At 36.2% G+C, this 22,097-nt stretch overlaps 1 protein-coding gene across 5 annotated transcripts in view; it reads right to left on the bottom strand.

The window, feature by feature from the left end:
* MLF1 (myeloid leukemia factor 1) overlaps positions 1-21,413 on the bottom strand; it is a 34,778-nt gene extending 13,365 nt beyond the window's left edge. For 2 of the 5 annotated variants that reach the window (XR_013968379.1, XM_080829851.1), the window contains exons 1-2: positions 21,253-21,403; positions 2,495-2,645 (exon numbers count right to left, since the gene is read on the bottom strand). Coding sequence is in view for 3 of the 5 variants with exons in the window: in XM_080829851.1 (XP_080685977.1) it covers positions 2,495-2,645; positions 21,253-21,299 (198 nt within the window). In the remaining 2 variants the exon portion in view is untranslated. Of the gene's footprint in view, positions 1-2,494; positions 2,646-21,252 lie in introns of all 5 variants that reach the window. The other 3 variants (XR_013968380.1, XM_080829850.1, XM_080829852.1) reach the window with 3 other exon arrangements.
* Between the last annotated feature and the right edge of the window lie 684 nt (positions 21,414-22,097).

Here is a 22,097-nt window from a genome sequence, read left to right as displayed (position 1 = left end):
TTGCTTGGAAGATTAAATTTATAGATTAAATTATCTAGTTTTAGGGGCGCCTGGGTGGCTCAGTCAGGTGGGCAGCCAACTCTTGATTTCAGCTTAGGTCATGATCTCAGGGTCATGAGATGGAGCCCAGCATCAGGCTGTGCGCTGGGCATGGAGCCTGGTTAAGATTCTCTCTCCCGGCGCACCTGGGTGGCTCAGTCAGTTAAGCATCTGCGTTTAGCTCAGGTCAAGATCCCAGAGTCCTGGGATCGAGCCCTGAATGGAGCCTCGAATGGAGCCCCAGATAGGGCTCCCTGCTCAGTGGGGAGTCTGCTTCTCCCTCTGATCCTTCCCCCTCTCGTACTTGGTGCTCTCCCTCTCTCTCTCAAATAAATAAATAAAATCTTAAAAAAAAAATTCTCTCTCTGCCCCGCTCCATCTGCCTCTGCTCTTTCTCCCCTAAAAAAAGGACATATGTCAAGTAATGGACCAAAACTAAAGAAAAAAATTGTCATGATGTCTATCTGAAATACAGATTTTCATCCACTATGCTTAAAAGCAGCAGCATAATGTCTCACCGCTTAATGAAAACAATCATTTAAAAACTTACAGTTTAGGGTGCCTAGGTGTTTCAGTCCATTAAGTTGCAGACTCTTTCATTTCAGCCTCATTTCCTCTCAGGTCATGATCTCAGGGTCCTGTGCTCAGCACCAGGCTCCATATTGAGTCATCGCTTAGGATGCTTAGGATTCTCTCTCTCCCTTTCCCTCTGCCCCTTACTCCACTCATGGGCGCATGTATGTGCTCTCTCATAAATAAATAAGAAAATTCTTTAAAAAATTTTTAAAAAAAACTTTACAGCTTCACTAGAGAGAGAGAAGCTTTCTATGAATTTTTATTAAAGTTTAAATGGACTAGAACAGCTAGCATGCTCAGAAAAGTCTATTGTTCTCTTGGCTGTACTCTTTTCAAATAGCAGCAATCTTTTCCATCTTCTGCAGTCAATTTTTAATTTCTGTTTCTACCTTCACATCTAACTGAACTTAGAAAAGTTCAAGTTGGCATAGAGGTCTTTTGTTGTTATTGTTTGTTTGGCTATCTTTTTTTAAATTTTATTTTTGCTCTTACGTTCAGTCTTTCACATTTAGACATACACATATCAAATATATCATACCCTATGGGAAAAAAGGAGAGCCATTTCTCACCAGTATAAATTAAAATGAGTTTGGCTAAAAGAGAGGCTGAATGTTCCTTGGAAAATCTGCTATAACTTTGTTATAAATCTATATTTTAAAAATTATTACTGCCCTAGGACAATACTCAGTACTCCTGGCTGGCAAAGGGTCTTCATATAGTTTGAACAAGAAAAAAGTGCACTGGTGTTAGCATTCTAAGATGGTTGATATGATATAATATCTTTTTCCATTGGGAATAAAATTGTCACATTTTCCTTCTTCCACAAAAGCTACAAGTAGCTCATTTATGCACATAAATACAAAGTACTATATAGAGCCCTATTTCTGCCTTGCTATGCTTATAACAAATAGACAAAATATTTCAATGCTCATAGAAAGATAAAATTTCAGAATGTCTTTATAATTGATATTTCTGCCCTCCTTGATAATTTTTCCTTAGATCTTAATTTTAGACTTTTATGGAAACTGATAGCCCTAAAAGTAAAAAAATACAGATATAAATACCACTATTCACTAATTGAAAGAAAACAAATTGGAATATGAATAATCCATACTGGATTAATAAGAAAAAGATTGTGAAAATTTCGTTCATATGGTAAATCTAATTTTATCCATCAAACTTCTTAGGACTATTTGAAATATTCAGTCTTTTAGCCAAAACTCATTTTTTCTCTACATTTATAATTTATATAGGCAAGATATGGCACACCTTTTCTCTAAGTTGTGATACATGTGACATATTTATGTCTAAGTATGAAAGACTTATGTAATAGCAAAATTTAACTAATTAATAGAAACCAAAACCAGAAACTCCTGTGGATTTTTATTCTAGAACTGCCACTTCTGAGACTGAAAAAGCAATAGAAATAAAATAAACAGAGAAGAAAGTAATTAAAATCTATAACCATCCAGGACTTTTTTTTCCTAGTTGAATATGTTTGTAACCTCCTAGTTTTGCTCTCAGATAAAACTTATGAAAATATTCTGTAGTTATGCAAGTTAAATACAGTTAAAAGTTAATCTAAGTTTTGAAGGCCCAAGGTAGCCATGCAGAACAAACTATAGACACATATGTAAAATAATGCTTTAAGTTTGCTTATAATATGATCCTAAAGTTTTGGTAGCATCGTGGAATTCCACACAGCTAACAATTCATTGTTAAAGGATTTAGCTTTCCAATAGGTCCATCCTTTTATAATAGTTTTTTCTATAACATAAGCATTATTCATATCCTAACATCAAAGATACGTATATTCTTCTGTAATAATTTTCTTCAAATCCCACAGGGCCTTCTCACTAACTTAAAATAAAGAACTTACAGTCAAGGAATTTTCACCATCATCATGTCTCATATGATTATGATGAGCTCTTCCTCTACCATCAGAGATACTGAGCAAGTCTCTTCCAAAGGGTTCAGAAAAACTTCTCATCATCTGTCGCATACTTTCTCGGTGTGCAATAAAAGAATCACTGTTGAAAATACATATCATCCAAGAGTAAGTGTTGGATTTTAAGTCATAAGTAGACAGCTAAATACTACAAAGAATTATTTTGTGTTGATAGTCTTGTTAAAGAGACAGAAGAATTTAGGCAAATGGAATTATCTCCCAAAAATCCATTATTCATGAATACAAAAACTATTCCACTTGATATCTACTATGATTAATCTATATATAATAAAAATACATCTTTATTTAACCCTTACTGTATAAAAATGGCAAATACAAAGTAACACATCTCAGGTAGCTTAGGTCAGCACTAAGGGAAATGGCCAAAAAAAGGACTGAAAAATACTACTACCAGGTAGAGGTCATCTTAGGCAGCCAAAAAATATAAATTCTAGTAAGAACCAATAAAGAATGCTGGCTTATTTATTTTTTAACTCTATTTATGAAATATGAGCACTGAGAAATATAGCTAGGTTATGAATACTGTAAATATATATCATTTTAATAGTCAAAAATAAAGCTACAGATCACCTTTATGAGGCTAACTTTTGTTTCTAAGAAACCTTAGTATCAGAAATCACCACACAGAAAAAATATCTCCTGTGTCTTAAGATAGCTGTTCTCAAACTTTTTTTGAAATTACCAAGCAACCAATGAGCCAGTTAGAAATGCATATTTCTGTCCCCTGACAATATCTCAATCTAATTTACTAGTTCTGGGTGTGGTTTGCGGACATGCATCCCTGGTGATCTTACTTAAAGTAGTCCCTTCACCAACCTTTGAGGAATAGTATTCCTTCTGTATATGTAGTACGTGAATTAATAAGAACTCAAGCCTTTTTCCTGAACCTAAATTTCCACTGCAATAAAATGAAAATAATATTGCATATCCCTGTTGTTGAGATTAAAGCATGTAATCTGAAGGCACAAAGCACAGTATCTGGCCCATAGAGTATATTGAAACTTAATTTCCCTTAAATTCCCCTAATTTCCCTTCCTTTAAGAGAAACTTAACTTTTCTTCTTAATTCATTTATGAATGCCACTCCCTATTATTCTATTATTAATATTAAACACCTCTCATTGAAAAAAGATTTGTGTTTTATTTAAAAATACATATAACAATAATCATGTTTTGTATTTGTATAAATACCAGTGTTCATAACCTGATGTTATCCCATTCACAAGTCGCATTCAAGAATGTAAAATTTTTATTGCCTTATTACAGTGATTTCTTAGCTTCATTTCAGTTGGAAAGTCACTCACCCATGGTCAATTCCTTAATGCGCAGTCTAGAACTTAAGGTACATCACCGTTGGCGCGTACTTTACCAAGCAATCTTATTCTTCCCCATAATCTGTTGGAGTCCCCTAACACTTCATCCCCCTTTTAGACTTCTCCACCTTAGTTTCATCCTCTTTATGTCACCCTTTCAACTTCTAATTCTAAACTCCGATCTTCTAATGTCATCATGGGGAAGTGCAAAAATTCTGTCTTCCTTCAGAAGCCCCAGGCAGAAAAATCTTCTTTGAATTCTTCAGTATTTGTATATACAAATGTACTGGTCCATTTACCATTAGTTCTTTCAGTTTTCTTGCTAGGTACATTGTATGTATATGAATATATCACAATGTAATCATAAAACTGTTTCTAGTTTTTTTTGCTATTGTGAAAAGACTCCTATGAACATTCATCTACTGTTGTTTGTGTATATAGTTTCATTTCTCTTGTGTAAAATAAGGAGGAGTGGGATTGTGATTAACTTCATAAAAAATGTGAACTGAGAGTTCTAGTTGTGCTACATTCTTACTGATAGTTGGTGTTGTCAGTCTTTTTAATTTTAGCCATTTGAGTGGTGGTTTAATAGTAGCTTGTATTTTGTATGTCATTTAGAAATCTTCTATGATAAACCATGCGTTAAAATTTTTTCCCTATTTAAAAAAACAGGTTGTTTTATTGTTATGGACTTGTAATAGTTATTTATATATTGTAGACATAAGACTTTTATGTCTTTAAGTATTTTTTTCCTAGTCTTGGTCTGGCCTTTTCACTTTCTTAACACCAACTTATTCAGTCACATAGCTATGGATCTTTGTTAGTCTTCAGTTTTCATCAGACTATGACCTTCCTGTAGTAGTTTTATTTCTTAGTTTTCTATCTCTGTCTTTCCTTTCATCTTTGCTTAATTTCAATTCTTATAATATTTTACATATTTCTGTAAGCTGCTTTCAATTGTTTTTAGGAGATGAGGGGTAAGTACGATTTTTAAAATGAAGGGACAAAGTTTAAAGTAGACAATCTGAGGGAAGTATGGTTTAAAAAATAAATTGTGTTATTTTAATGTACCTTCTGAATTTACTCTATGAAAGTTAAAAGGCTTCCATTTTTATTTTCTATCTTCTAATATGAAACTTATTTGTGGTTTTCTCACAGAATTTTTCTCCCAAAATGTTTGATATTGGGGCCCCTGGGTGGCTCAGTGGGTTAAAGCCTCTGCCTTCAGCCCAGGTCATGATCCCAGGGTCCTGGGATGAAGCCCTGCATTGGGCTCTCTGCTCAGCGGGGAGCCTGCTTCCTTCTCTCTCTCTCTCTGCCTGCCTCTTTGCCTACTTGTGATTCTCTGTCTGTCAAATAAATAAATACAGTCTTTAAAAAAATGTTTGATATTATTAAACTTAATTTCAGTCAGAAACATTATAAACTTGATTATCTAGTCTCTGGTAAACTAATGAACTCACTAATTTATATGTGTGGTAGGCAGCTTCTAAGACGGCCCCCAGTGATTCCCTTCCCTTAAGTATGGGCTGGATTTACTGACTTCTCTCTAACAGAATGTGGCTTCTGCTTGGGCATTGTCTTAGCAAGATGACTCACTGTGGGACAAGCAGCTGCTATGCAGTGAGGCAGCCCTGTGAGGGCTACATAGGTGAGCTTAGATGCAGATTTTTGAGACCACGTGAAAGAACTTGGAAGTAAATTCTCCATCAGTCAAGCTGTGAGATGACCGCAGCCTTGACTCACAACTTGATGCAACCTCCTAAGAAGCCCTGAATCACAACCACCCAGGAAAGCTGCTCCTGGATTTCTAACCAACAGAAATTATATAATAAATGTTTGTTGTTTTAAGCTACTAAATTACAGCAGCAATATATTACTAATACATATTACATCCCAAGGAACAGTACATAATACATCTAAAACTGTCCCCATTCTAAGTCTTCAATTATGCTGGTTTTTATCTAAAGACTGGGAGGGAAATGAATGTAAATCTATAAAAATAAGTAGTTTGTCTGTAGGTCCTCTTCTGCATTTTGAGAAAATATTTTTTTAAATTTTCACCAAATTTTGAGACTATGTTTGGGGGGTACAAATTAAAATATGAGCTTCTATAAACCTCAGGAGGTTGGGGTTTCTCAGACAGGTGGTCTCATTCTAGAGCAGTTGAAACCGAGGCACAAGAAGCCCATGAAACTGTTGATTAGAAGATGTCTCGTGTATTAAAACACTTGAGCCAGAGAAAACCAACTGGCTGAAGTGAGTACCTCTTCTCTAATCAAGTCACTAAGGAAGAGGTTCAGAACTAGGTATTGATTGCAATGCAGCTGCTACTCTATATAGCATGTAGCATGTACCCAGGTGAGTAGAGAGAGTTGGGTAAGTAACTCTCCCCCAAAATGATGGAGAGACCGTGTGATATATAGAATGGTTCAAATTCAATAAACATCTATCATGTATACTGTGTGTCAAGCACAGAAGTTGATTACTGGTCTAGAGGAACTTACAGTCTGACAGAGAAATGAGACATATGTTTTAAAATTAAAAATATAAAACTTGGATATGAGTTTAGCTAATGTAAGAAATTGCCATAAATTTAGTGATTAAAACAACAAATTTATACTTTTACAGTTCGGGAGGTCAGAAGCCCAGAATGGATATCACTGGGCTACAATAAAGGCATTGGCAGGGCTGGGTTCATTCTAGAAGCTGTGGGGGAAAATCTGTTTCTTCCTCGCCTTTTTTCAAGCTTCTAGAGATGGCCCATATTCCTTGGCTTGTGATCCGTTTTTTTTTCCCTCCCATTTTCAAAGCCAGCAGCATAGCATCTTCAAGTCTCTCTGACTCTTCCACATTTAAAGGACGCTTGTGATTAAATTGAGCCTACCTGGGTAATCCAGGTTAATCTCTTATTTTAAGGTGATTAAAATTTTTAGTTTCATCTGTAACCTTAATTCCTCCTTGTCATATAAAATAATATATTCACAAATTCTGGTGATTAGCACATGGACATCTTTGGGAGAAGGGGAATTATTCCACCTACTACTGATATATTCCTAAAATCACATTACTTAAAGCAATTTCCAATTACTTCTCCCAGTCTGTATAAAAGTCTTAGAAGACAGAAATGCTATAAAAAAAAATGCCTATGATTAACCTGGCACTAGGAAACTGAATGGGATTTCTATGACTGATGATTAAGTGTCCCGGCATATTAAGGTAGGCTAGGCAAAGCTATCGTGTTCAGTGGGTTAGGTGTATTAAATGCATTTTCAAATCACACTATTTTCAGTTTACAATGGGTTTATTAGGATGTTAACTCCATCTTAAATTGAGGGAAATCTGTACTTCTTCTGGGCTTTATCCTTCATCTGTTCTTGTTTTCCCTGGCTTCTGTGGGGCTATTCCTTTCAACCTGAACATGCTTAAAAATCACCGGAGGTACTTATTAAAATACAGATTCCTGAAACATACACCCAAGGATTTTTGATTCATTATATCTGGGGCATGGCCCAATAATCTGCATTTAAGCAAGCATTTCTATCAACCCTAGTGAAGACATTCCAAGAACCTCACATGAATAAACATGAATCTAACCCCTTCAACCATTTAATCAGAGACCTCTGTTCAATTTCAGCTTGTTTTGATACAAACTATCTCCATTTGGAGCCCCTGGGGGGTTCAGTGGGTTAAAGCTTCTGCCTTCGGCTCAGGTTATGATCCCAGGGTCCTGGGATCAAGCCCCGCATTGGGCTCTCTGCTTAGCAGGGAGCCTGCTTCCCCCCTCTTTCTCTCTGCCTGCCTCTCTGCCTACTTGTGATCTCTATCAAATTAAAAAAAAAATCTAAAACAAAACAAAACTATCTCCATTTATTTAACAAATATTTACTGGATACCTGTGTAAAAAGCACTGTGCCAGGAAGTGGAAATAGAGACCTGATCTTACAATAGAAGTTGTAATACTTTCTAAAATATTCAGAGTATAAATTACAAATAATAATAAAGTAATTTTGGGACATTTGCCTATTACTATTGTAGTAAGTCTTTAACCTAACATTTCCCACACTCTCTTTTTCCTTAGCCAGCTCTTTCTCTTTATGGCACAGCCATTATTCTCCAAGTCATCCAAATTTAAAACTTCAGGAATGGGCTGGATGTTAGTTGGGTTTTTATCTGTCCTGCTAGCTTCAAGAGAGGAAACAGGTGAACTCTGCTTCCATGGAAAGAATAAAGGAGATGGCAAGTGCTCTAGTTCAACCTTCCTCTATCAAGAAAAGTTGGGGTTAGTTTACTTCTGAATTATCATTACTTCTTATATCTCACTATTTCCTTTCTGGATTCTAACACCTAGTAATTTTGAGCCCAGTAAATTTTTAGTAGTAATGTCTAAGTTTTTTTCACACCCAAAGTGAAACAATGGCTTATCTGGGCATAGAAATCTATTTCCCCTCACTATTTTGAGAATCTATATTGTTTTATTATCTTCCTTACTTACTGTTAAGAGTGATGACAATGTGATTCTTACTCTTTCTAAAAAATCTACACTCTCAGAGCCCCTGGATGGCTCAGTTGGTTGAGTGTCTGCCCTCAGCTCAGGTCATAATCACAGGGTCCTGGGATAGAGCCCTGTGTCCGGATCCCTGCTGAGTGGGGAGTCCTCCTCTCCCCCTGCTCATGTTTTCTCACTTAGTCTCTCTCCAATAAACAAAATCTTTAAAAAAAAAAAATGCACTCTCTGAAAGATCTTTGATTCTTTTCTGTATATATTTTTAATGTATCAAAATTACATTATTATGCATCTGGGTATAGAATTTTTAAAAATCCTGACAACCCTCAAATTTCCCTTTTCAATCTGTGTTCTAAGGATTTAGGTCTTTGTTTAGTTTTAGAAATTGTTCTTAAAATATTTCTTTGCATATTTACTATTCTATCTGTTCCTTCTTTGTAGAACTTTGAACCCTCTGTGATTTTGTCCTACATATCGGAAGAAAGTCTTTGGCTCAGTTTCCCAGGTTGCTAATTTAGTCTTTGATTGTGAAAATCCTACTTAACTAATTTTTTTTTTCATTTTAAAATCAAAATTTTAATTTCTGGTATCTCTGGTTAGTTTTTTCAAAATGAATGCACTATCTTCCGACACCTCTATAAAGCTTTTCACATTCAACCCATTTCAATCTCCTTTCAATGTGCCTTTCTATACTGCATACAAAGAAAGGTTAAGATTTAATTTCCTAGACTCTACTGCAGCAAAGTTTCTGGGTTTAAGTTCTGCCCATTATGGGCCATTATTTGAGAACTGGAAAGCAGAAGTGTGGCAGAGTCTGTATGTACTATTACTTCTCTTATTTGGTAAAAATGATCACGAGTAACATAGTCTTTTTGTTGCAGTGTTACCAGAACTGCGAGTGTGATCACTAGAGCTTATTAGGGGCCAGGGAAGGGAAATCCATTTTGGTGGTATGGGTCCTCACAGGTACACCATGACTTTAGAGCCAGCAGTGGTAGCAGCAGCTTCCCAATTCAACAATTCCTAGTGTGGGAAGTGGCCACTGCTCCCCCACCCCCTGGTCTGGACCTCTGATGTGGCTTTAGGAGTCATTCTTCAAAGTTCAATTTAGAGTTTGTTTCTTAAGCCATCGCAATCGTTCTCTAACCTGTTTAATGCCCTGTAATAAATTCTTCTCTGCCTAAAGTCAGTAAATTTTGTTTTCTGTAACTGAACCAATCTAAGTAGGAAAGGACACACTTTTGAAGCTTTAATCCCGGTCCAGTATTTCTAAGTAGTATTGACTATTCAAACTATTTTATCATTTTTCTTTTAAGTACTCTTCACTATCTTCTTTTCTACTTTTCTTTTCTTTCCCACAAAAAGAAGGTATAGGTTACCATTATTGAGAGTCAAAGGGGAAATTTTTTTAATTAAGTTGAAAATAGTCTTGCTATCTGTGTTAGGCCTCTTTATAAGTAAAGACTATTGATAATAAAATAACATGTAGAAAATATTGTCTTTTCTGCTAGATTAAAAGCTTCTTAAGGAAAAGGAACATATCTCTCTTGCTCCCTCCACTATCCAAAAGTAGCCTGAAGATGTTTCTTTACTGATTGATAGAACAATAACTAAAAAAGGATAGAAAAGAGCCATTAACAGCTCTTCAGTACTTTTAAAAGAATTTAAATGAAATATTATGCCACCTTTAAAAGAGCAAGGCAGATGTTTATGTGCTAACATGGAAGGATTAACAAGATATATAGTATACCTCCATCTGTATAAAAAATCCAGATATATATGCTTATAAATGTATAGAACATATCCTGAGGAAGCTGCGCAGCAAACTGGTCACTGTGGTTGCATTCAAGAAGGTAACTAGATGGTTGAGGGCCAAAGGTGAAAGGTGAGAGGGAGTCTTTTTGTTTTTTTGTTTTTTTGTTTTGGTCTCAATAAGCTATTTTATTGAAGTATAGGACATACAGAGAAGTGCACAGATCATAATTGTATAACTGACTGAGGTTTTTTCCCATCTTAAGCATTTTTAAATGCACAGTTTAGTATTAAGCATATTTAGTATTAAGCATACTCACATTGTCATGAGAAGTGAGTCTTTTAACCATGTACTCTTCTGTACCTTTTGTTTTTGCCATAAGCATGTATTATATATTCCAAAAACACACTTTTGAAAATGTAAAGCACCTTAATACCTTATGGTATTACCAAATGTTGGATGTTACTGAATTTTAAGATTAAAAAAAAATTTAAAGTCTCCTAGGGCACATGTAACTATGGAAAATTGTTCTGCAATTCCAAATCTATGCACATGTTCACTCCAGACTGTATAAATGTGTTTTTCTTTCTTAATAGTAATAAAGCTTATCTCTCAGCAAATCCCATTAAAATGCTGTAAAATAAAGTATGCCAATTTATCTTATGCTGTGAAAACCCTAAAAATATATTAGCTTGTCAAAGTCTATGGTGAGAAGCTTCTAAATGTTATGTTTTAATAAAGTAATTTCCCAGCTGTTATTACTTAGGCATTAGTTTTAAAAAATATGCTGGAGCACAAACTGCACTTCAAAAACATTGTGTAGTTCTGAGGCCTTATTGCCTTAATTAAACTTGGGACATAATTCCTGAAAATTGAATGCAGAAATTTGTTATATTGTTTTGAATGATTGAGTCTACCACATATGGTGCAAAGTATTTTTTTAAACTACTATGGTTAAATTAGATCACTGCTTTGCAGTTCAGAAACACAGTATCTCTGTAGTAAAATTTTACTAAAAATAAAGAATAAGGTGTCAATAGTTCCATCAATCACAATTTAATCTTCTCAGAAAGCAGTGCCATTGACCAGGTACATTTGATGATATTACAAAGTATTAAGAAATAAAAAGATGAATAGTCTCTAAATAAATCTAATACAGAGGCTGTGTATGAGAGTGTTTCTAGACTGTTTTATTCCATAGATCTGTTTATTCTTGTCCAATATCAATTCTTTTAACAGAAACTGTTAAATAGAAAAATAGAGTTAATAATGACTTAAATAAAAATAGCAGGTTACCTGCATACCTGACCAATGTGATAATTTCCAACCGCATCCACATTAGGATCACCGCTGGTCTGGATGATTGATAACAACTTTACAAATCACTTGTTTGACAAATCCATACTCTAAAAAATTGTAACATGTCAGTGTTCTTAGTTCTCCATTTCCTCTCCTGCCATGACTCTCTTGTCCTCTACATACTGATCTGTTTAGGAATACTACTGTACTGCCTCCTTCCTGCTCACTGACAAATTTTATGTAAAGTCATAAAAGGAAAGTGCTCTCTCCAGTGTGCACAGGTTGAAGATATTCCTATTGCAACTGAATACAAAAATTTCTACAGGAAAATTAAATTATTCTTAATCAAATTAGAAACTGAGTCTCTCAGAATGAAGAGTCGCTTTAGATAAATGCTGGGTATTAACTGGAAAAACGTAATTGTACTAAGTCCACTCAGGAAATATAATAAAATGAAGACACCAGACATTAGTTTTATTTAGATATTTTTCATATCTCATTCTTCTCAACTGAAAACAAACTCTAACATACTAAGAAAAATACAAGTAAATATATTATACATACGGTACAGAAAAACATCATAAACAAGGTCATTTTTCCATGAATGCTTGTGGGATTTTTAGCCTGGGATTTTTGTCTCATTAGTAAGAGTGACAGGCACAGAAAATTTGACAGACTACTATTACTACTCTAACAGAACTGTAGACAACTAGGGAAGTTGTAAGACAACTTTTTTACTTTTACAATTGTAAGACAATAGGGAAGTTGTAATAATTTAAAAAATTAAATGGATCAATCGCACACAAGGAGCCACTTAGGTTTGAACACATTGGAGAGCAGAAAGGGAGTTGGTTTATGCTTCTGAAATCAAGATCTGAAGATCAAGTTAGTTTATAATTAAGGAATCAGAATTTGGTGTCTGGATCTCCTTCTTTATACTTTAAGTATAAAGTATGTTCTTTAAGAACAGAATTTCAAGTAGTTCTAAGACCCATAAAGAGTTGTCTAAGAAACAATTTTTTGATTCTTACCTCAAAAACTAGATTATTTCAAAGTATTTCATATCTTTTTTTTTTAAAAGATTTATTTATTTATTTATTTGACAGACAGAGATTACAAGTAGGCAGAGAGGCAGGCAGAGAGAGAGGAGGAAGCAGGCTCCCTGCTGAGCAGAGAGCCCCACGCGGGGCTTGATCCCAAGACCCTGGGATCATAACCTGAGCCGAAGGCAGAGGCTTTAACCCACTGAGCCACCCAGGCGCCCCCAAAGTATTTCATATCTTGATGATACTTAATGTCAAATGATGCCAAGCAATTATAATTATGTCTTATTCCATGTGATATGGTACTGTGGTTATATAAGAAAACCATATTTTTCAGAAATGTATTTGGAAATACATAGGGGTTAGATGATAAGAAATCTGGAATTTGCTTTAAAATACATTTGAGATATCAGCAGAAATAGAGATGGATAAAACGAGTATAAATTTTGAAATCCTGGGTGACAGATACACAATTGTTATACTTTTGTAGTGTATGTTTGAAATGTTTTATTAAAATTTTTTTAAACAAAAAGAAATAGAACTATGTGGAGTTAGAGGATTTCACACCATCTGATGTTTTAAAGAGGATAGTTCAAAAGACAGTCCTTTTGCTTAGAGCTCCATTATTCACTGGACATTTACAGCTTAGAATATGGGTACTGGTGTAGAGATTAAAATGTTTATTCTTATTAATATGCGTCACTTAAGAAAACCAGTCAACTTTCCCTTTAGTTATATGGATGAAATTCAACTGCAAAGAAGAAAAATACTTCAGAGAACACTAGATTTTGTTCTGTGAATAAGTGAGTATTCAGCAGCTATTATTTTCCTATAGGAACATAGTGAGATTTATTTTTCTAATTGCATTATAACTGGGCTACAAATTCAACAACTACATATAATATATATGTATGTATATAATATGTATGTATATAATCATATAATATGTTGCCCAGGTTCCTCTTCATTTAAATAGAAGTAGATATATTTATATGTAGAACAACTGTTAAAAATGTATTTTTTGAGTGACATGAACAAAAGGCTGCTTGTTGGAAAAAGCATTAAGACAAAATTATGCTCCCAGTCTGGCTTTTGCACCTGTCTAAACCATTCAGGAAGAAATCTGGCTGGGCCCTGAAGTGAGTTCAATTCTTGTCTACCCAGAACAGCAGCTGCTCAGAGATAAGACTTTAAAATTTCTCTTGTTCAAGCTTGAATTCTTTTTTATCAAAGCCAAAAATATCTTGTCGTAGCAAGGAACTATTTTATTATTTTAAAAATTAACCTAATGCAGAGTTTCTTTTCTCAGGTAAGAAGTTAGTTATTTTTATATTTTTCTACCTATTCATATTATTCTCTTGACAATTAATGTTTCATTCTAGGAAAGTAAATTGGAAATATGATGAGGCTTTATAAACTTCGCACTTTATAAACTGGTCATTTCATATACATGAGCTATTCTAAAGTAATAATTTGAAATGTGGTTAAAGATTTATATGAAAAAATATTCTTCATACATCCATAGGATGCAATACTTTGCAGACACTAAATTCACACTTTAGGGAATAATGACTAAGAAAAGGATTGTGGCATATGTAGAGGAAAAACAGTGTATTTGTGATCATAAAGCTTTGTTCTAATTTTGGAAAATATTTTTCATATATGGAAAATGGAAACAAAATACACCAAAATGATAAAATCTTGGTTGCATGATTTCCTTAACCAAACTTTATATAGTTTCCAGATTTTCCGTGAAGATGCATTTTCATTTAAATCAGAAAAAATTTACTTACACTATTATGATAGCCATACCTCTTTTGGGATTGCTGACACAAACCACAACCATACGGAATGATATTTTGCACAAAATGTACCTTTTCTACACCGTATTATTTACCTATCACAAGCTATGAGAAATAAAGTTTGCCCTGCCACAACTACCAAAAAAAAAAAAAAAAAAGAACTCTTAGATTGGGAATAATTTCAACATAAAAGGTGTTTTTTTTTTTTTGGTTTTTTTTTGTTTTTTTTAGATTTTATTTATTTATTTGACAGAGATCACAAGTAGGCAGAGAGGCAGACAGAGAGAGAGGGGGGAAAGCAGGCTCCCTGCTGAGCAGAGAGCCCGATGTGGGGCTCGATCCCAGGACCCTGGGATCATGACCTGAGCTGAAGGCAGAGGCTTTAACCCACTGAGCCACCCAGGCGCCCCTAAGGTGTTTTTTTTTTTAAGGGATAGTAAGTTTTATTTCCAAATAAGGTCCTGTTTGTAAGACTCTCAAATATATAAATATATTGATAAATTTCAATTTTTATTTAGCTAGTACAATAATATAGTAAAAAGCAATTTATTCTTTATACATAAGGGTCTCAGATAATTGACATGGCTGTCCCAGTCATCAAGAGAAATTCCTTCCTTCCACTATACATTGTGGTGGCAAAAAGCTTATCAGCAGGGGCACCTGGGTGGCTCAGTGGGTTAAAGCCTCTGCCTTCGGCCCAGGTCATGATCCCAGGGTCCTGGGATCGAGCCCCACATCGGGCTCTCTGCTCAGCAGGGAGCCTGCTTCCTCCTCTCTCTCTGCCTGCTTCTCTGCCTACCTGTGATCTCTCTGTCAAATAAATAAACAAAATCTTTAAAAATAAAAAAAAAAATAAAAATAAAAAAAAAAGCTTATCAGCAGATTGTTATGGTTCTTTTGATCATAAACAAATGTTCCCTAGTTCCAATGAGGTATAAAGGTCCATAAAGAAAATATATTAGGTGATCCAAGTTTTGACACTAGAAATAACGCATATTACATTCTTAACAGAATCTTGAGGGCATGGGGCATGACTTCTACAAATTAATAATAGAGTCCACAGCATTAGGCATATAATAGAAACCTAAGAAATATTTGAAGAATGAATTACATTTCCATAGGCAATTCTTCATTTCCCTGCTGTTTAGAAGCACAGTTTAAAATGGTGGTATGCTGAGCTGCAGCAACTTCTTCCTAGAAACATTGCCAAAGGCAAGTGAAGCAAGGGCAAAAATGAACTATTGGGAGCTCATCAAGATCAAAAGCTTTTGCACAGCAAAGGAAACAGTCAACAAAACCAAAAGACTACTGACAGAATGGGAGAAGATAATCTCAAATGACATATCAGATAAAGGGCTAGTGTCCAAAATCTATAAAGAATTTATCAACTTCAACACCCAAAGAACAAATAATCCAATCAAGAAATGGGCAGAGGACAAGAACAGACATTTCTGCAAAGACTTCCAGATGGCCAACACACACATGAAAAAGTGCTCAACATCCCTCAGCATCAGGTTAATACAAATCAAAACCACAATGAGATACCACCTCCCACCAGTCAGAATGGCTAAAATTAACAGTCAGGAAATGACAGATGTTGGTGAGGATGTGGAGAAAGGGGAACCCTCCTACACTGTTGGTGGGAAGGCAAGTTGGTGCAGCCACTCTGGAAAACAGTATGGAGGTTCCTCAAAAAAGTTGAAAATAGAGCTACCTTACCACCCAGCAATTGCACTACTGGGTATTTACCCTAAAGATACAAATGTAGTGATCCGAAGGTGCACGTGCACCCGAAAGTTTATAGCAGCAATGTCCACAATAGCCAAACTATGAAAGAACCTAGATGTCTATCAACAAATGAATGGATAAAGATGTGATAGATATATACAATGGAATACTATGCAGCCATCAAAAGAAACGAAATCTTGCCATATGCAATGATGTGGATGGAACTAGAGGGTATTATGCTGAGCAAAATAAGTCAATTAGAGAAAGACAATTTTTTATCATATGATCTCTCTGATATGAAGAATTTGAGAGGCAGGACGGGGGGTCGTGGTGCGTAGGGAAAGAAAAAATGAAACAAGATGGGATCGGGAAGGAGACAAACCCTAAGAGACTCTTAATCTCATGAAACAAACTGAGGGTTGCTGGGGGGGATTGGGAGGTAGGGATAGGGTGGCTGGGTTATGGACATTGGGGAGGGTATGTGCTGTGGTGAGTGCTGTGAAATGTGTAAGCCTGATGATTCACAGACCTGTACCCCTGGGGCAAATAATACATTATATGTTAATAAAAATAAAATAAAATAAAATAAAACGGTGGTATGGCAGAAGCCTTTTATATTAAAAGGACTGTAGGAATGACTATGGCCCCCTCTCATCCTATAAGTACTTCCCTATTTTATGCAGATATTTACAATGTTCAGTGATAGAACTAAGCATTATATGATTAGATGCTACCAAATGGCATTTCTTGATCCAGCAACTATGTCACACTCTTGTTGTGCTCCTTGGCTCCTAATTCAATGGTTTATACCTACTGAACCACAGAAAGCCCAAAGTCTACCTTAGAAATTCTTTCAGTTCAAGGATCATAGTGCTTCATTCTATCAAATATGATCTTGAAATCTGCAAAGTTCATTTATAAGAAATATTAACATATTTCTGAGAACAAATTTTTAGGTGTCAAAAATCACAGAAGCTGTTAGGTGTCTTAACATAAAATGGGACCCTGGAGATGAAAACCTTAAATGTTAGCGGAGTACTCTCAAGCCACCTTTATTAAATGATTAAAATTAGAGGTTTATGCGGCAGAATACTAATTAGCACCAAACTATGTCATCTTGATGAAGACCCTACCTCAGACTTTAAGTGTGGAAACAAGTATGTGTGTAACCCCGAACAATATTCATTGTTCACGAAAGCTTATTTAGAAAGGTGATTTTATTTCCTGTTTTATGACAATATTCTCAATCAAGAAAATAGCAGTCAAGGCCTATATTGTACATGGAATATATTCACTTTCAACTCACTGTGTAAGTCCAAGCCAGAGTCTTTCAACTACTTATAAAGGGCAAAATAATTTTTTTAATTTAAAAAGATTATAGATATATAAGTTTTAGCTCCTGCTAAGACCAAGGAGATGGAAAATGTAACACCCTGTGAATATACATAGGGGTTCTTTGTCCAAAGACTGGTCATCATACATAGGATACCCTTAAGGAAATGCTAATGATTTATAATTAAAAATAGGCTGATAGATTTGCCAATCTGCTTCTAAGCCTTTAATATCTAATATCTGATATGTGGTAACATAGCTATCCTTTGTAGACTTGCATGATCAGTCTCTCATTTCTGCAGCTCAGAAGATTCAAAGTTCATGTTTCTGCACAAAGTAGAAATTTTCAGACTGTATCAGATATAGGTAAGTTTTTATATTAAATAATCAATGTTTCTTAGGATATAGGATGGATGCCAAAATCATGTGGACCTCAAATTGATTTTCCTGTCCATACGTATGCATTTCTATTTCTTCTCAAGCAAATATAAATGGGAAGGGAAAGTAGTGTTCTTGAGAGTAAACTGCATGCCAGAAGTGCCAGCTTTTAGCTTTTGTGTTTTTGACGAAATTACAAGTGTTATTTACTTAAGAAGGTATATATGAGAGTATATTGTACGGCAACTTTCACTGAATTTCAGCTCTGCAACATCAGGTACAAAAAAAAGTTCCAAATACATAATAAGACACTAAACTTCAACATATCACTTTTTTTTTCAACATATCACTTTTACAGTTTCCTTTTAATTTTCTGATGAAACATTTAAGGTACAACACTTAGGGAAAACATTGAAAATGAACATTTTTGAATTCAAGACTATAGATATTATTAATTTTTTTACTCCCATCTTTTAAACATCGACAATTTGATTACAGGATTTTACCAGCCTCATATTATTTAATAATTCTAATTTTATATCCAAAAAGTATTTTCCCACTTTTGAATAATTAGTAAATTAGTAGAGTGTGCTTATATTGACATCCTTGATATACTGAACTAATGGTTATTTAGGCGATGGTAGTGTTCCAATTAGAAAGTGTCAACAACAATAGCATATGTTGAATGCAAATACTTTAAGCAATCAACTAAATACCAGATTAACTACAATACAATACAAACTACAATACAAATTAAATACAATACAAAGTCCTTTACAAAGTGTAAAGGACACCAGATTATCATTAAACAATATTTACTGAATACTTTCTACATGTCAGGTATTAAGTTAGCAGTAAAGGAACCCAAAGACACATTATGTTAGCAAAAGGGCTAATTTTTATACAAAAGATGGTGGGCATGGAACACTTCTGTGTTCTTTAAGGTGTCTATAACCTTTAGGAATTTCTTATGTTGGACTTATATAAGTAATGGATACTCATTTTGTTTGGGGTTAGAGTAAAAGGGGTGGGTCAACTGACAGACTTGAAATAAATAGGAACACATATTCTCTTTCTTCTTTACTCTCCCCAGCCCAATTGTGTTTACGTTCTAAACAGTTATTTGTGGAGAAACGAAATTATAAGGATGAATCTGTTTTATACAGGTAATTACAATAATTTTATCCTAAATTTTTATGATATGGCTGTCTGCATTTGAAGGTGGTTATGGAAGGTGATGACTGAAAGACCCACTGACATGTAACCGACGGTTCTTTCCATCCTAAGCACAGGGAAGAGTGTTCTTTGATGTATGCCTACTATTTGTGGTCTGTTACTATTTCTGACCCTGACTCTTGGGTTCATTGCCTTTGCTCAGACAGTTACCCAAGAGTTTAAATTACACTTTTGCTAGACGTTTTAAAAAAGGTACTAATTATACACTCACAGTTTAGTTAAGGCCATTGCTATTTTTGATATAATTGTGGACATAATGCAATTTAAAAGTTGTCATAATCTTCTTAAATACTACCCATTGTAGTGATGTCACAATTACATAAGAATCATTTCAACAGTTCAACAAATCTATGGATATATTTAGTTAGTCCCTACTCTTCAGAGACTTTTATTTATTTATTTATTTATTTTAAGATTTTATTTATTTATTTGACAGAGATCACAAGTAGGCAGAAAGGCAAGTAGAGAGAGAGGGGGAAGCCGGCTCCCTGCTGAGCAGAGAGCCCTATGTCGGGCTGGATCCCAGGACCCTGGGATCATGACGTGAGCCGACGGGAGAGGCTTTAACCCACTGAGCCACCCAGGTGCCCCTCTTCAGAGACTTTTAAAAGAGCAAATCATATTATAGCACAAATTTTAAAACTTGTCAAGATGGCATTAATTGTAAATGTCCCAAAAGCTCCTAAACAAGTTAACTAAAACAGCATTATACATTTTTCTGAATCCATACACCCCTTAATTGTAATTTATAACCTTTAGAATGAAATGTTAACCATTTTATTTTTCTATATTAATCATTTCATCCTTTTTTAACCAATTATTCTTTCAATTGTTACTTTCATGTTATTTGGTTTAAAAATAGTACTAACACACAAGCCAACATAATATTTCCCTTTAAAAACAATACTATGTAGAAAACCGTTGACATTTTAAACTTAAAAAAAAAGTCTCCAAGTTGCAGAGATGCAGAATTTAATCGATCAAAATAAATTAGGACACCAAGTCAAAATTCAAACTGGCAAAACACTTGGGCAAAAAAGTATCACAAAGGCCCGCCTCGGTGGCTCAGTGGTTAAGCCTCTGCCTTCAGCTCAGGTCATGATCCCGGGGTCCTGGGATGGAGCCCCACATCAGGCTTTCTGCTCGGTGGGGAGCCTGCTTCCCCCCCTTTCTCTGCCTGCCTCTCTGCCTACTTGTGATCTCTCTCTCTCTGTGTCAAAAAAAAAAAAGAAAGAAAGAAAAAAAAAAAGTATCACAAAGCCTCCCGTCTTGGGAATCCAACTAGGATTGTGTTACCATTTTTTACCATAGCCAAAGGAAGAACTAAAACAAAACAAAACAAACAAACACAAGAAACCAAAAATAACCACACACCCTCACCCAAGAAAACTAGCTTATAATGAAGCAATTAGTTAAGTTATGGATCCCTTCTTCCTAAGGCATCACGTTAATTCACTTGGAACTGTCCACAGGTTTGACATTTGTTTACCTGAAGTGTTAAATGCACCCCTGCGTCCCTGCCCTATTTGTACTTTTGACAGAGGAGTCCCTTTACAAACAAGACTAGCTTTGTAACAAAGCAAGCAAAGAAAACAAACAGTGCACCTGGCAACCTCCAACCACTCCGACGTGAGCGACAGCACAACTCTCCAACTTTGCTGTGCTCTCAGAAACGCGTATTTATGAAAACCCTGTTTTAAAAATGTGTTCCTTTTCAAACAACTGTCATCTTATAAGACATTCTCTGCCTCTCATTTGGAATTGAAACGGGTGTGGAAGGGGTCCCCTAAGCAAAATTCTCACCAGAAGTTCCATCTAGAGAGAAGTTACCGTCACCTGCAAAGCTCTGCGGCTGCGAAGGCGGGCCTCGGAACGCGGGAACCAACCCCGAACACCCCAAGTCCGGCCAAGTTGAGAGCAGCGGGCACTTGGGTTTGTGTGCCGGGGGCCGGCCCGCACCTCTCTCACCTCACGCTCCCAGATCCTTCTCTCCTCTCCCTCCCACATCCCCAATCCTTTTCCCCTCCCTCCCACACCCCCAAATCTTCCTCTCCCCCAACCCCCCTCCAAGCCTTCTCTCCTCTCCTTCCCACATCCCTAAGTTCTCGACTCCCTTCCCCCTCACGCCCTCGAGTCCATATCTCCCCCAAGCCGCCTCCTGAAGTTACTCAAATTCCCTCTAGCCTTCCTCGGTTTTCTCGCACTTTCCCTTAAAATAGCTCCCTTCAAGATTCCTGAACTTCCGCGCGACCGCGGGCTCTCGACCCCAGACACTCACGAGAAAAAGGGATCATCCTCAAAGCTGCTGCTCAGCATCCCGAACATGCTGGCTCTGTCACGGGCGGCGGCGGACGCGGACAGATTGAAAGACGATGTAACTTGCCGCGGCCGCGACGGGAGCCAGTGTTCCCCCACGCAGTCAATGCAACTCACCCGGCTAAGAAGGCGGTGCCCGCCGGGAAAGGCGGCGCGTGACGCCGAGCTGCTTTCCCATTGGACACCGGTCTCTCGACGTAACTAAGACGAGGCGGGGAAAACGCGCCGCTGCCATAGCAACTGCGATCAACACAGGGGAAGCGAGAGGTTTGGTTTCCCGCCAGCCAGGCAACCCTTCATAAAGTCTTCTGAGGGACGAGGTAGCTTGTTCCCAGGACTGCAGGAACACAAAAATTAGACCACCCTCTGCGTGACCTTGGGCAAAGCGCCCTCGGCCTCGAACCCCAACTCACTTTTCGGGAAAGTGGAAATGGGTCAAGATTTGGGTTAGACGGCTTCCAAAGATCTAGTCACTTGCAGCATTTTGTTATTCACGGGAAAGAGTCTTATATCCAAAGCACTCCATGGTAGTTGGTCCAAAGCTGTGCACAAATACTGAGAATAAACATGCAGCAAGTTTTTGAGTACAGTTAATAAATAAGGTACTCAGTGCTTACTTGAAGGAAATGAGCCTTATAAAATTTCACAACCTTCTTTGCCTTATGTGAGTCTAAAATGCAAAGGAATATTTCCCAAAGTGGGAACCCTTAAGTTTTATGTAGACATGATATTTAAAAGCAAGATGAGCAAGTTGCTCTCTTTTTGGTCCTCTTTCCAGTCTCCCATTTCAAGGAAGAAGTCTCACTT

The sequence above is a fragment of the Martes martes genome, assembly GCF_963455335.1.
Source record: "Martes martes genome assembly, chromosome: 1".
Lineage (NCBI taxonomy): Eukaryota > Metazoa > Chordata > Mammalia > Carnivora > Mustelidae > Martes > Martes martes.
This window is presented reverse-complemented; position numbering and strand designations above follow the sequence as displayed.